This window comes from Sciurus carolinensis, chromosome 3 (genome assembly GCF_902686445.1).
Source record: "Sciurus carolinensis chromosome 3, mSciCar1.2, whole genome shotgun sequence".
NCBI classification, from domain to species: Eukaryota; Metazoa; Chordata; class Mammalia; order Rodentia; family Sciuridae; genus Sciurus; species Sciurus carolinensis.
The window spans coordinates 33,416,651-33,431,697 of NC_062215.1; the positions used below are offsets into that span (position 1 = coordinate 33,416,651).

At 36.6% G+C, this 15,047-nt stretch overlaps 2 protein-coding genes across 3 annotated transcripts in view; one reads left to right on the forward strand and one right to left on the reverse strand.

Annotated features, from left to right (window-relative positions):
• Ppm1e (protein phosphatase, Mg2+/Mn2+ dependent 1E) overlaps positions 1-15,047 on the forward strand; it is a 168,056-nt gene that overhangs the window by 59,499 nt on the left and 93,510 nt on the right. The window lies entirely within an intron of this gene.
• Positions 9,947-11,082, reverse strand: LOC124981085 (40S ribosomal protein S27-like). Its single transcript, XM_047547261.1, has 2 exons — positions 10,960-11,082; positions 9,947-10,283 (listed from the first exon to the last, which is right to left on the reverse strand). Exons 1-2 carry the CDS (start codon positions 11,080-11,082, stop codon positions 10,002-10,004), a joined length of 405 nt encoding a protein of 134 aa, XP_047403217.1. The 3' UTR covers positions 9,947-10,001.

Sequence of the window (15,047 nt, forward strand, 5' to 3'; positions counted from 1 at the left end):
GTAAAAAATTGCAAGATTGTGAGCACATCAGCACTATCATTAATGAGAGAGATGGTACAAAGACTTCATTTGCAGAGAGACTTTGTGGAGTACCAGTGACTTCACATCTCTTCAAAGGACAAAAAAGATTAATGTTTTTCTGTTGTCTGAATGTTATATAGTTATAGTGACTACATGATGAATGCTATATTTTGTGATTTAAGTGTTATGAACATGAATTTTGATTTTTTAAAATATTTTTTAGTTTTTTTTAACATTTCTTAATTGTAGGTGGGCTTAATACCTTTATTTATTTTTATGTGGTACTGAGGATCAAACCCAGTGCCTCATGTGTGGTAGGCAAGTGCTCTACCACTGAGCTACAACCCCCAGCCCTCTTTTAACTTTTCAATTAAATTTTAGAATATTTTCTATGTATTGATAGAAGACTTTGTCTTCATTTTATCAGATTCCCAAGTTCACCGTTTTTAAACCCCATGTTGCTTTGTGGTTTTGGCTTTCTTGCAGATAACCAAAATGTCAATTAATAGAGAATTCTGTAACTTAAGGGATAGTTTGAAATTTATAATGATGATGTAGTAGGTGTTTTTGTTCTTTTTACAGAAAATTGAAATACTGGCAAACTAAAAATTATTTGTTCATGACCAAGCTACTTATTATTTCTAACCCCTGTTCCTGAAATGTAAGGAATTAACATTTTTCAGGGTTTGGAGTATAATTCAGTGGTAGATCACATGCATGACACCTTAGGTTCAATCCCCAGAGCCACAAGAGAAAAAATATATATACATACATACATACATACATACATACATACATACATACACATACACGCACACACACACACATATACATACATACATATATTTAAATTTCTAGAATAAGTCAGAAACTGACATAAATTGAAAGACTGAAAATAATGAAGACATTATACTGTTGGGAAAAGTAACTGAAGAAGAACTTGTAACTCTTAAATCCCCTCCCTCCACATCCTCAAGGGAGTACCTCTTCTGACAATTCCCTAATCCTTGCAGGTGTTTGCATTTTATTCCCTGAGAGGATAAAATAGGAATCTCTTAATTAGAGAACACCAGGCATAGTTGAGGGCACAGGTACCATATTGAAAAACAAAGGAAAATGATGAATTTTAAGATTAGAAGCCCTCTTTCCTCACTCAGTTGAGCCAGGCAGATTGGAAAACTCTTTTTTGATGAATCTTGGTTAGAATCAAAAGATTCTCTAAGAAATGGCCCAACCATGTTATCCTATAATAAAATTGAAAATCCACAAGGCATGTATGTGTCTCCCAATCAGCTTGTAATCATCTATTCTTAAGAACAGGCATTAAGGACTGGGATATAGCTCAGTCCATAGAGTGCTTATCTTGCAAGTATAAGGCCCTGGGTTTGATTCCCAGGACCGCAAAAAAAAGAAAAAAAAGAAAAAAAAAAAAAAAAACAGTTAGGCATTACTAGATATCCACTATATACCTAAATAAAAGTCTATATGTGAAAGATAGAAACCATAATCAACAAAAGAAAAGAATCTGGTAGAAAGGAACCATGCAAGAAGAAAACTTAAGTATTTTTCAAAAGAAATACTTGAAATAATAAACATTTAGGGGCTGGGGAGATAGCTCAGCTGGTAGAGTGCTTGCCTTGCAAGCACAAGGCCCTGAGTTCGATCCCCAGTACCGCAAAAAAAAAAAAAATTTAGAACCCACAAAAAAGTGTTAACAATAATAAGATGTAATAATAAAAATAAATGAAATTCATGGTTTGAGGATGTGCCTCAATGGCATCACCCTTGTCTACCATGCACAAGGCTCTGGGATCGATCCCCAGCACCACAAAAACAAAAAACTGCAAACAAAAAAGAAAATCTTATGAGATGGACCACATTGAGAAGGGACTTTCACAGAGTGGGGGGAAAAAAGCAGAAAATAGGAGAGGAAGAAAATCAGAATGTTGTTGATAAAGCAAAAATTGAATGTCCATCAAAATAGTACAATTAAATAAAAATCTATGGCATACCCTAAAGTGGTTATAGTAATACTGCTGTGGAAAGATCTCCATAATAAATCATAAATTAAAAAACAATGTAAGTTTCTGAAAATGCTCAATTCAAAGGCTTTCCAAAAAAAAAAAAAAAAAAAAAAAAAGGCTTTCCAATTGACTTTTAGTCGCCTATTTTTACTTAAGACCCTATTTACATAAATAGCAGGTGGAAAAACCACAAACCACATGTTTCTTTACATAGAAACACTATGTAAATATATAGAAAAAAGACTTATAATGAAACACATCAAAGTGGTGATGGAGAGAGTAGTGAGCTGGAGGAAGAAATAATATTGTATATTCCTTTTATGGGGAAATGTTTGCAATGAAAATGTTTCATGTATCTATACTAAAGGTTTTAATTAGTTGTTGATGAACCTTTGTTTTATTTATTTATATGCAGTGCTGAGAATCAAACCCAGTGCCTCACAACACAGGCTAGGCAAGTGCTGTACCACTGAGCCACAACCCCAACCCTGTTTGTTTTTAAGAAGAGTCTTACTATGTAGCCAAGGCTTGCCTCAAACTTGAAATCCTGCCTCAGTCTCCTAAATAGCTGGGACTATAAACACTATACTTAAGTGTTTGTTTTGTAAGGAACCCACGAAAACCACGCCAGACATGGGAAATCACATAAGGGAGTTTATTAAGCAAACAGAGTGTCTCCCTGCAGGGTAAGAGAGAAAATGAGAGGAAAAAAGAAAGGGAGCACGTGAGAGAGTGTGAAAAGTGAGGAGGAGAGAGAAAGAGAGTAGGAAAGAGAAAGCAAGAGAAAAAAGATGGCAGGGAAGCTATCCTTAAGCAGTTGAATTCTGCAGGGCTAACAGGGGACCAATAACAGAGAAAGGATACTTGCAAGCTGACGGATGAACCAATAGGTAGCTAGGATGTTCACAGACTGAAAAGTAGTTGGGAGGCGGGGAAATGGCTGCAGTGGAAAGGGCAGGGAGAGCAGCTTTCGGACTGACAAGCTAGGATGTGATGCAACGTAAAGGGCTGGGCAGCAGCTTTATGTTATATTACAGGTTTTGCACTAAGTATTGAACTCAAGGGTGTTAACGCTAAGCTACATCCCCAATTATTTTTATTTTTTTATTTTGAGGCAGGGTCCAAGTAAGTTATTGAGTTCTTGCTACATTTCTGAGTCTGACCTCAAATTTAGGATCCTCCTGCCTAAACCCTCTGAGTTCTGGGATTATGGATGTGTACCACTGTGCTCAGTTTATACTTAAGTTTTAAAAGAAAGCAAGGGAAGGAAAAACATGAAAAAGAAAATAAAGATTGCTGTAATTTCTGGGCACAAAAGGAATATAACCTCTAACTGGTATCTCAAAAAAGCAAGACTAAACAAAACAATATGATTTTTCTTGCTATGACATACTCTACTTATTGATTACATTGAAGTTACCTTAGGGTAGAATATGGGAAATAAATACTAAATGATATCTATATCTATCTATTTGTATGTACTGTTGTGAATTTTTGTGCCTTTAGAGGATTCTGTAATATATCCACTGAGCCTCAATCCCAGTCCCCCAGCCCTTTTTAAAAATATTTTTTTTAATTATAGGTGGGCAAAATACCTTTATTTTATTTATTTATTTTTATGTGGTGATGAGGATCGAACCCAGTGCCTCACACGTGCTAGGCAAACATTCTACCACTGAGCCACAACCCCAGCCTCCACAGCCCTTTTTTAAAATTTTATTTTTATTTAAAGACAGGGTTTGCTGAATTGCTTAGCGCCTCATTAAGTTCCTGAGAGTGTGTTTGAACTTGAAATCCTCCTCCTGCCTCAGCCACTGGAGCCACTTGGATTACAGGCATGCACAATATATATATTACTTTACTCACTGCCTGTTTAGAACTTGGCTCTTGATGGTGTGCTAAATCAGTTAACACTCTGTCATCTACTTTCTGATTCATAAAACTCTGTTGCTTTTTTTTCCCTCCTTTCCTCTTCACCTTTTGGGATTTTATATTTCAAATTTGCTCTGGCTGTTGTTTTAGTAGGGTTTCTAGAAAGGGAGTAAGTTGAGTGTACATGTTAAATCTGCCCCCTTACTCTGGAAATCCTTAAAATCTTTTCTTTGATAGAGAAGCAGTAATACACAGCAGTTGGGAGTGTGAGTTATACCCCTATATTACTTAACGTTTGAACTCTGTCTTTATCAATGCAACTTTGTCACATATTAGCTACTATATTAACCTCTACATTCCTAATTTTTCTCACCTATAAAATGGAGATAATACCTACTTCATAAGGTGACCAGAGAATTAATTAATTAAAATCAATTTAAGGTAATTTAAGGTACTTTTAGAGCAATGCCTTGCATATAGTCTTTAATAAATGTTATTATCTTCTTTTTTCTTTGTTCTCTTTTTTTAGAACTCATGAGGTATCTACTCTTTCATAGTTCCCATCTGTGAAATAAATGGCATACACAGGCAGTTTGATTCCAGAGTCACGCCAGTTCTTTACATTCCTGGGGATTTTCATAGTCTCTGTTGAATAATTTAGCAATTCTATTTTAAATATCAAATACCTCTTTTGTTTCCTGGTTTTAATCTTTCCTCTGGTGATCTTTGGAATCTGTGCGTTAAGTATGTATGTTATTGTTTATTCTTTTCCTAGTGTTTGAACCCACGGCCTCAGGCATGCTAGGATGGTGCTCTACCACTGAGTAACAGCCTCAGCCCTTGCGTTTATTTCGAACTGATTTAACGCTCTGTAGGAATAAGACTTATTGTAGGTAAACCTCACTTTTGGGTGTTAGGATGGAGATATGGCATATGTCACTATCAAGAAGACTTTTTTCTAGGATCCTGTAATCCGTCCAGAAAAGATATTTCTGATTAATTAATTAATTAATTTTCAGTCCTGAGGAATGAACCCTGGATCTCACATATGCTAGGCAAGCACTCTACTTTCCCAGACCTCACATCTGTTTTTTTTTTTTTTTTTTTTTTTAAATCTCAACCAGTGACCTTTTATCTAGAACACCTCTTTTCTTTTTTCGTGCTAGGGATCGAACCCAGGGATGCTCTACCTCTGGGCTACATCCCCACCCTTTTTTATCAGGCTGGCCTTGAACTTTGAATCTTCCTGTCTCAACCTTCTGAGTTGCTGAGATTGCAGGTATGTCTTACCACATCCAGCCCCAGTACTTGTAAGTTTTGAGGTTTTTCCAAATTCATTGAAATTCTTCTATGTGTCCCTCTTTTGCAGTTCCCTGAGGTGCAGCTTCCTTTGCTATGATAGTCACTTCTCCATTTGCTCTCCCTTTTCCAAAATGAATTGAAGTCTTTTATACACTGTAAAATATATTGTGTGCCTTGTTTTACATTCACTTTGAGTATTTAAACTTTTAAAATTATTTTGCTGTGGATGAAGGGTGGCAGACCTATAATCCTAATTACTCTGGCGTCTGAGGCACGACAATTGCAAATTTTAGGCCCATCTGGGCAATTTAGGGACACTCTAAGTAAAATGTTAAAAAAGAGGTGGAGATGTAGCTCAGATGTTAAAAAGAGGTGGGGATGAATGCTCCTGTGTTCAATACCCAGTACCATAAAAAATAAATTTGCTATCATTTTGTGTCAAAAAAAGAATTTAGGCCATATTTCCAGAATTCTGATCTTTCCCATGCATGTTTTAATACTTTTTCCTATGTGTGTGTATATATTATGTATATAAATGTGTCAAACTTAAAACACATGAAGCTATTATATATGAAATTTTTATTTCTAAAAGTTTTTAAAAATTATCAGACTGCAAAACTTATGTTTTTCTTTTTGCTGTCTTTGTTTCTTTTTTTAAGTTTGTTGTGTTTTCCTTGTTTTGTGATGCTGGGATTGAACCGTGAACATGACTCGTGCTAGGCAAACACTGTCAGAACTGCATGTCTAGCCCTGTTTTCTGTATTTGATATTTATTCAAAATTGAGATATTTAGCCCCAAATCATTTATTTTCACTGCTGTATTCTATTATTTGTACAATCTTTAATCTGTTTTCTTATCGATATCATTTTATTGTTCTAATTTGACATTACAATGTTGTAGTTAATATTTTTGTAAATGTTTCCTTATGAATACATATAAAGTTTCTTTTGTTATACTTGGGAGTGGATTGCTGGATGGAAACTATGCTTATCTTCAACTTTATTTTATAGGCCATACAGTGTACCAGTTGTTCTAAGCATATTATTTTCTTAAAATATATTTTTAATTGTAGTTGGACACAATGCCTTTATTTATTTTTACATGATGCTGAGGATGGAACCCAGTGCCTCACACATGCTAGGTGAGTGCACTACCACCGAGTCACATCCCCAGCTCCTAAGTACGTTCTTCACTATCACTATAAGTATAGATTTAAATACATACATTACAACTAGCATATGAGGTAAATATTATTTTTCCTATTTTACAAAGGAGGAAATTAAGTCACAGAGAGATTATGACTTGCCCCAAATAATCACATAGGTAATAAATGGCATATGCAGGCAATTTGATTACAGTCATGCCAGTTCTTTACATTTTAGGAATATATGTCCATATTTTTCTGCTATATTCTCATCTAATTTATTTAATTCTTGTTTCTCAAAGTTTTATGTGGTTCAATCTATGGGAAAAATATTAACTGGAAATATCATAATCAAAAAACATGACTTTTGGTGACCTCAGTGGTACCTGCCTGTCAGCAACTTGGGAGGCCCAGGCAGAAGGATCACAAGTTTAAGGCAAACCTGGGCAATTTAATGAAATAAAAAGGATCAGTGATGTAGCTCAGTGGTAAAACACGCCGGGGTTCAACCCCAAGTATTGCCAAAAAGAAAAAAATGCGACTGTGAGGACGGGAATGTAGCTCAGTGTAAGAACATGCGTTTAGCATGCAGAAAACTCTGGGTTTGATCCCCAGCACCAAACCAAAAACGAGCAAGTGAATATGATCATCAATATCCTTGACTCTGAATGTTGTAGGGCACAACTTAAGAACAGACTGATCACCACTGAGAAGTCCAAATTTGAGAATCTTTACTAGCTGACTGGTTGACTGTCTCACACAGTGTCCCAAAACTGCAGGGGTTTTTATACCATAAGTCAGTACATCAATCATGTATCTGTTGCTATGATTCAAAACTCAAACTAACATCATGAGATCTAAAATCATAAGCAGAAGAAGAGGGTCAAAATGACCTTAGTAGGGTACAAGTTAAAGAATGGTTATTAATGTCTACACAATCACTGTTGACATGGTACATTGTCTAAGAAAAATAGGAATCAAAAAGAGAACAATTTTACATTATATAAGAATTGCCATTTTGTGTTGCCAAACATGCTATGCTAAGCAACTGTTGATGGTACAGAGGCTGGGTGTTCTACAGGAGAAGCATTTCTTACATAACATGGAGTCTCAGGGTAAAATGGAGTCTGTTTAGTCATTGCCCATATAGCCTGGCCTATAACAGGAGTGCTTGACCACTGAGCCACATCCCCAGTCCTATCTTGTATTTTATTTAGAGACAGGGTCTCACCGAGTTGTTTAGTGCCTTGCCATTGCTGAGACTGGCTTTGAACTCGCAGTCCTCTTTCATTAGCCTCTTGAGCTACTGGGATTACAAGCATGTGCCACTGTGCCTAACTCTTGATCTCTTGATGTTCTTTCTTTCTGAGCAAATTGTATTTTTTTTTTCCTTTTTTGGGGGCGGGCAGGGAGATAGGTGTCTCACTATGTTGTCTAAGCTGATCGCAAATTCCTGGGCACAGGCCATCCTCCTGCCTCACCCTTTCTAGTTGCTGAGAGTGCAGATGCATAAGCAGCTTTATATTGCATTTTCTGATCTTGTAATTACTGAGGAATTTCTATCAATTAAAAAATGAATCTAAAAATCTTATTTTTGGATAACAGCTAAAAACTTCTATTTTATCGTGTAGCTTAATATTCCAGCCAGATTATCATATTATACAGTAATAAAAGTTAAGGAAGCTAGGGATGTTGACTGAGTTGTACAGTTCTTTCTTTCTTTTTTTTTTAGTGCTGAACTCAGGGCCTTGTACATGCAAGGCAAGCACTCTACCAACTGAGCTGTATCCCCAGCCCCTGAGTTGTATAGTTCTTGATTAGCATGTGTGAGACCTGTGATTCATTCCCAGCACTGGGGAAAAAAAATAAACACACACGGTAGAAGGTGAAGAAAGGAAAGAGAAAAAAATGAAAAAGTAATATATCTATACATGGAATTATAGAAGTAGCTCTTCACCTATATATATAGTTAAATGCTGGGTAGAAATTTGAGATTTTGCTATATAAGAATTTTTTCATTCTCACTATTAAGATAGTATTTCAGTGATATTAGTTCAAAGTTTGCTATCGATCTTTGTGGGAGAAATAAAATGAAGGTGAATGTTTAGGATTTTTTTTTTTTTGTTCCTTTTTCTATAAGTTTTTTTTTTTTTTTTTTTAGCTAAACCAGCTATATTACATTTTGGTGGTGGATTTATGACATTAGGGATCATTAGGGTTCATATTATTAATTAATAAATAATAGCATTTATTTTTGTTTTGTATTTTAAATAAAATATACCAGGGGTTGGGGATGTGGCTTAGTGATAGTGTTTGCCTGGCATGTGTGAGGCCATGGGTTCAATCCACAGAACTGCAAAAACTAAAAAAATAAAAAATGAAAGCACCAATTAAGTATCATTTATTTAGTCAAGCATGTGGGACGGGAAGTATTTCCTAAAAGAGATATCAGGCTGTCTATGGATAGAGCATTTAATGAGATTACCTTTTCTTTTTTTTTTTTTTTTATTTTTATTGTACACAAATGGGATACATATTGTTTTTCGGTTTATACATGAAGTAAAGGCATACCATTTATGCAGTCATACATTCACATAGGGTAATAGTGTTTGATTTATTCTGTTATTTTTTTCCTCCCCCCCACCCCTCTTTTCCCTCTACACAGTCCTTCCTTTCTCCATTCTTACCCCCCTCCCACCCTGAGATTACCTTCTCTTTCTACTCCTTCACATACTTTGTTTGCAGTTTCTAAATTCAAATTATAAATTTATCTTAAGTACACTTATTATAATGATGACATTCTTATTGAAATCACCATAAAGCCATCATTGTTTTGCTCCTAAGATAACTTTTAAATATTTAAAATGCAACTATTTTAGCTAGGCACGGTGTTGTACCCCTGTAACCCTAGCTACTTGGAAAGCTAAGGCAGGAGGATCACAGCAAGTTTGAGGCCAGCCTCAGCAACTTAGTAAGGCCCTAGCAACTTAGCAAGACCTTGTCTCACAAAAAACAGTAAAAAGTTCTTTGTATGTAGATCAGTGGTAAAGTGCCCCAAATTCAATTCCCAGTACCAAAAAAAAAAAAAAAAAAAAAAAAAATTTAAAGGCAGTTATTTTCAAAAAAGAAACTAATCATTTTGTAAAGGGCTTTGCAAAGCACCAAAAAAAAAAAAAAAAAAAAAAGAAAGAAAGAAAGAAAAGAAAAGAAAAAAAGGGGAAAAAGAGCAAATGGTAAACAATGAAAAATGTTTATTAGAATAATTAAAAACAGCTGGGTGCAGTGGCACATGCCTGTAATCCCAGCAGCTCAGGAGGCTGAGACAGGAGAATAGAGAATTCAAAGTCAGCCTCAGCAACAGCAAGGCACTAAGCAACTCAGTGAGACCCTATTTCTAAATAAAATACAAATAGGGCTGGGAGTGACTCAGTGGTCAGTGCCCCTGAGTTCAATCCCTGGTAAACCCAACCCACACCCCACCCCCCCACAAAAAAATTGAAAACATAAATCCTGTTGTCATGTTTAGTTGGATAACATCACTATTTATATAAGAAAAAAATATAATTTTTTTTCTTTTTTTAATATCCAAAATGTGTTTATTGGGATGTTTTCCCACTTATCTTGATTCAGGCTGCTTTTAGTGCTGCTTCCTCCTGAAGGAACATCCTTCTGTAAGTCTCGCTTTTCCTCCCGTAGGCTGGCAGAGGACAGTTAAACAGCCAACACACAAAACTACTGTTTGTGCGTGGCTAAAATATGTCGTGATTTTATAGCATCCTGGGCATTTCACATCCATGACATGGGAATTGGGGCTGTGCACCAGGCGCTGCTTCTTGTGTTTCCTCTTCTCCTCTTCTGGAGAGGGTTGAAGGAGATCTTTTGCAAGCAGGGAGAACTTGCCCCTCGCTGCCCCTGGCGTCTGCGTAGCTGGGCCGCCATCTTATCTCCTCTCTGCTCCAGTCTATGCGGGTGACCCGTGGGCCGCTGCGGTCCCAGCAGTTAAGGTCCTAAGAAGTGCAGAGGGGTTAATGAGCACCCTCTATGATCCAAAATCAGCTTGAGGGGAGCGTGGGGACAGAAGAGCTAGATCTCCTCCCAAACCTGGACCAAGGAACTCACAGGCATGTTGTCATGGGGAGGTCATCACTGCAGGAAAGGCTAAAATTATTTCTTATAAATTAAATCTCACTGAATTATCCAACTTTATGAAATGGAGACTTACGCCAGGCACAGTGGCACATACTCATAATCCCAGGGACTCCAGAGGCTGATGAAGGAGGATTGCAAGTTCAAGGACAGCCTCAGCAATTTAGTGAGACCCTGTCTCGAAATGAAAAGGACAAGGGATGTAGCTTAGAGGTAGAATGCCCCTGGTAGAATGCTCAGTACTGCATACACATGCACACAAAAGTGGAAAAGAATGTGTTTTCCTTCCTTTCCTTACTTTGTCCTCTCCAACCCAAAAGTAATGCAAGAATATAAAAATTTTTAAAAAGAAAACAAATAGGAAGATGGTTCCACCTATCTCTAGTTTATTGTGGCCATAACTAGAATCCTTTTTGAACAAATTCACATATTTCCTTAAAGTCAGATACCATTATGACTTCTTGGTCAAGCTTGTGCATGAGAGTCTGAGCTGGTTTTGAGTACCTTAAGTCAAGCTTCCCAGGTGTTCCATGTAGCCATTTTCCTCTGAGATCTTGCCTCTTGAGGATCATAGCCAAGGAGCAGGATTTATGTTACTGTTGTCCTTGGTATTGCTGAACACTTTCCAATCTAGGAAGTTTGGTTTAGGAGACTCTTTCCCAATATTCCTTACAGTTCTCAAAGGCTTTGCTTTTATCTTAGACTTTCTGATAGTCAAAGTTAGAAGGCAGAGTATCCAAAAATAACTTCTGCTTTTCACTCAGTAACTCAGGTGGTTTATAAATAATGGAGCCCAAAGACTTGATACCTCTTTAGGGAATGAAAAGGGAAAAAATGAATGGAGAACAAAAATCAAAATTTTAATAAATTGCTCTGCCACTCATACATAAACACACCACTCCTCCTCTTGGCCTACTCCTAGCTTCTGAGTTCAAATTTTATTGAGCACTGAGAGGAAATAGATGAATCTGCATTTGTAATTGAGACCTGAATAATAAAATGAGTAACTCAGATAGTATGTTTATTTCTTACTTGTGAAAGCCAGAGTAAAGCATAGTATTATCTAGGGTCTCTCCATCCCCATTATTTAAAAAATGATCTAATCTTTCTCAAATAAAATGCAGCATTACTGAGGACATTCAGTAATGTAGTCATTAGGGAATAGCAGCTGTGCACCATGGCTGTATCTAATACTGGCTGTTGGGAAGGCTGAGGCAGGAAGATTGCAAATTCAAGGCTATGCTGAGCAACTTAGCCAGATTCTGTCTCAAAAAAAAAAAAAAAAAAAAAAAAAAGTGCTGGGGGTCCAGGCACAGTGCACACACCTGTAATCCCAGCAGCTCAGGAAACTGAGGCAGGAGTATGGTAAGTTCAAAGCCAGTCTCAGCAACTTAGCGAGGTCCTGTCTCAAAAGGTAAAAAGGGCTGGAGATGTAGCTCAATGATTACGTGCTCCTGGGTTCAGTCCCTGGTACCAAAAAAGGGCTGGGGATTTAAAAAAGAAAACAAAAAGGACTGGGGATATAGCTGAGTAATAAAAGTGCTTGCGTAGTATGCGTAAGGCCCTGGGTTCAATTCTCAGTACTGGGGGGAAAAAGTAATAATGTGCCAGAGATCTATAAGTAGTCATAACGTGAAATCTGATAGTATTATTGTGACTTTTACTTGAATTTGAAATATTTTCAAAAATGCTCAACAATCATTATTGAGATCCTATGCTGTTGTAAAAGCTGAAGTGGGGAAGAAAGTTAAAGATGATATGTCCTTATCTCAAGGATCTTGCAGAATAGTGAAAATATATGTGTAAATCAATACATATAAATGAAAAGGATGCTATGAAAGTTATAGAAGTGAAAGAAAAGGAGTCAAAGGAGGCTTCTTGAAGAAGGTAATTTTTTAACTGAGCTTTTAGGGCCAGGTAAGTGTTAACTAACTGAAGAAGAAAAGAAGGGAGGTTCCAGATGAGGAAATAGCATCTGTGAGGTTATATTAACATAAAACAACATAACTCATAATAATGGCTACCTTCACTCTGTAAGTAGTTGCATATGACTGGAGCAAAGGGTATATGGGAAGTATGGATTGAAGGCAGGCAACATGAGCCAGATGTGCTTCGTTAAGGTACTTGGGGGTCTTTTGCCATCTGCTTTAACAGTCTTACCACTGAAGACAGTAGAGAAATAAAAGATGGGAGAAATGTATTTTAATTCTTCCCTTTACTTTTTGTTAATTTTAAGTTTCTATAGTGTTATCTCATGAAGAAATATATATGTTGTTAATCAAATGGAATATATTAAGAAGAGAGTTAAAAGAATTTTTATTGAAATAGTAAGATCAATTGTAAAGTTAGGGAAAGAGTAGGATCTTTTACCTCCTTTACTCTCAGTATTTCACTTCTGCTGAATCCATAGGAGGTTCAGTTTGCTTCTGTCCCCAGAGTCAGTGAATCAGGAGAGTAACAGAAATAAAGAGCTGTATTAGCAACAAGCTAGTATTGTTGGAAGATGGTTGACTCTTGCCTAATCAAGAATCTTTTTAGATGATTTTTCCAAGGGAAAATATATGAGTCCCAGACAAGTGGGTGCCTCAGTTGTTTTGAAGAGTAGCCTCTTTTTACCAGGTATGGTGGCACACACTTGTAATCCCAATGACTGAAGGCTGAGGCAGGAGGACCAGAAGTTGGAGGCCAGCTTGGCAACTTAGACCCTGTCTCAAAATAAAATTTTTTTAAAAAAGAAAGAAAAATAGCCTCTTCTGAAGTGTGGGATAAGTATTTCTTATCTTGTTCAAATAGATTGGTGAGCATTTCAGTGCAGCATATTAAAAGAAAAATTATAAAAATTTCTGAGTGTATTTGCATGGCTTGTGTTTAGTTTTTGTTGTGGTCAGTGCACTGGCAAGCACCTTTCCAGGTGTGACCTTTTTCCATAACTTTGGACTAGGAAATATTCAGAAAGGAGGGTTTTGTTTATTCTTGGTTAACTTTAGTATGCAGTTAATCTATAAAACAGCAGGCAGAAGCAAAGAGAAACTTTTGAGAATTGGGTCTTAGTAGGGGTTGTGGGGAGGGGTGCTTATGTGTATGTACTTTTACTGATTCCAGTTTGTGAGGCTTTTCCCACACAAACAGTTCTCCAATTCTTCTCAGACACTAACTGGTTATACCTACAATTCTAACATTAACCAGATTTAGTGCAGATCCTACAGGTTTAGGGACTTAAGATCCTACAGTCCCACAGGACTGTCCCCGACTTCAGATGCCAATTGCAAATTGTAGTGAAACAGGATTTTCCACTGTTAGGATCACAGTGGGGAGGGTCCATTTGTATTACAGCTCTTTTAGCTCCACATCAGTGGAGACAAATCTTTAATTTAAAAAAAATTTTTTGTCGAATGTGGACACAATACCTTTATATTATTTGTTTATTTATTTATTTATTTATGTGGTGCTGAGAATCAAACCCAGGGCCTCACATGTGCTAGGCAAGCGCTGTACCACTGAGCCACAACTTCAACCCTTCATTTTTCTTTAAGAATCTTTTGCTTTTGTTTTGGTATGTTGCTGTGCTGATTGCTTCATGGTCATATATACATGCTTCTTTTTTTCTCACTTTTAACATTTTTTTAAATGTAATTATTTTTTCTTGCCTGTCTTTTCAGGGTTAGGACTTTCAGTTTATTTAGTTTTGTTTTTGCTTCTCTTCTGCTAAAAGTCAAATTCTCTTGTTACATCTCTTCTACATTCTTTGTTCATATATTGACCGTTCTACACTCTCTTCTATCTTCCTATTATATAATCTTTTGTCTTAATGAATTGTATTTTTACCATCTTTTAGAACTAATTGGTTTATATAATTCCTGCTTCCACCACTCATGTTGTTGCAGTTATTACTGTTGTAGATGAAATAGTTGACACCTGCTGTTTGCTTTAATGCTAGACCTCCTTCATGCTTATTTATTGTTTTTGCTGTTGGCAATTACAGCATCATTCCTGTTTTTGTAGTGATTAGTGTTGTAGATGTCATAGTAGGAACTGGGTATTTATTTTAATGCTGTTTATTATTTGCATGAGCTATTGGTGTTGTTTGTTTTCCCCTATTCTGTGAGGTGCTAGGAACCTACAAGGACACTACAGTTTCAGAGTGTAAAGACTCTTCTGCTGAACTAAACTCATCCTAAAGACAGCATACTTTGCTCCACACACAAATTAGTGACACTCAAACTTCAGCTATACTTTAATACAAAGAATAGAAGAGACAAAAACCCAAATTAACAACCAGGTCCCAAGTAGGAATGGTTAGGGTGGGCCTTCAAGTCTCACTCGTGGACATCCAATGCTACAGGAAAAACACAAAGAATTAACACAAAAGCCTATAGATACCATACCCACAAGGGAGTCTTTCTAGAGAGATTACTCTTAGAACACTTTGGCAAGGGAAGACTGTGCCCTAAAAAGGCCCAGACAGAATGGAAGAGAAACCCATCCCAACTGATACACAAAACCCAACACAGGAATAAAAGAAATGTGAAAAAGCAAG

Excerpts from the sequence above, each read along its gene's own strand:
- LOC124981085 (XM_047547261.1), bottom strand. The coding sequence starts at position 11,082 with ATGATCCTCAAGAGGCAAGATCTCAGAGGAAAATGGCTACATGGAACA. Across the intron at positions 10,284-10,959 it reads TTGACCAAGAAGTCATAATG|ACGCCAGGGGCAGCGAGGGG; the intron begins GTATCTGACTTT and ends CCAGCTACGCAG.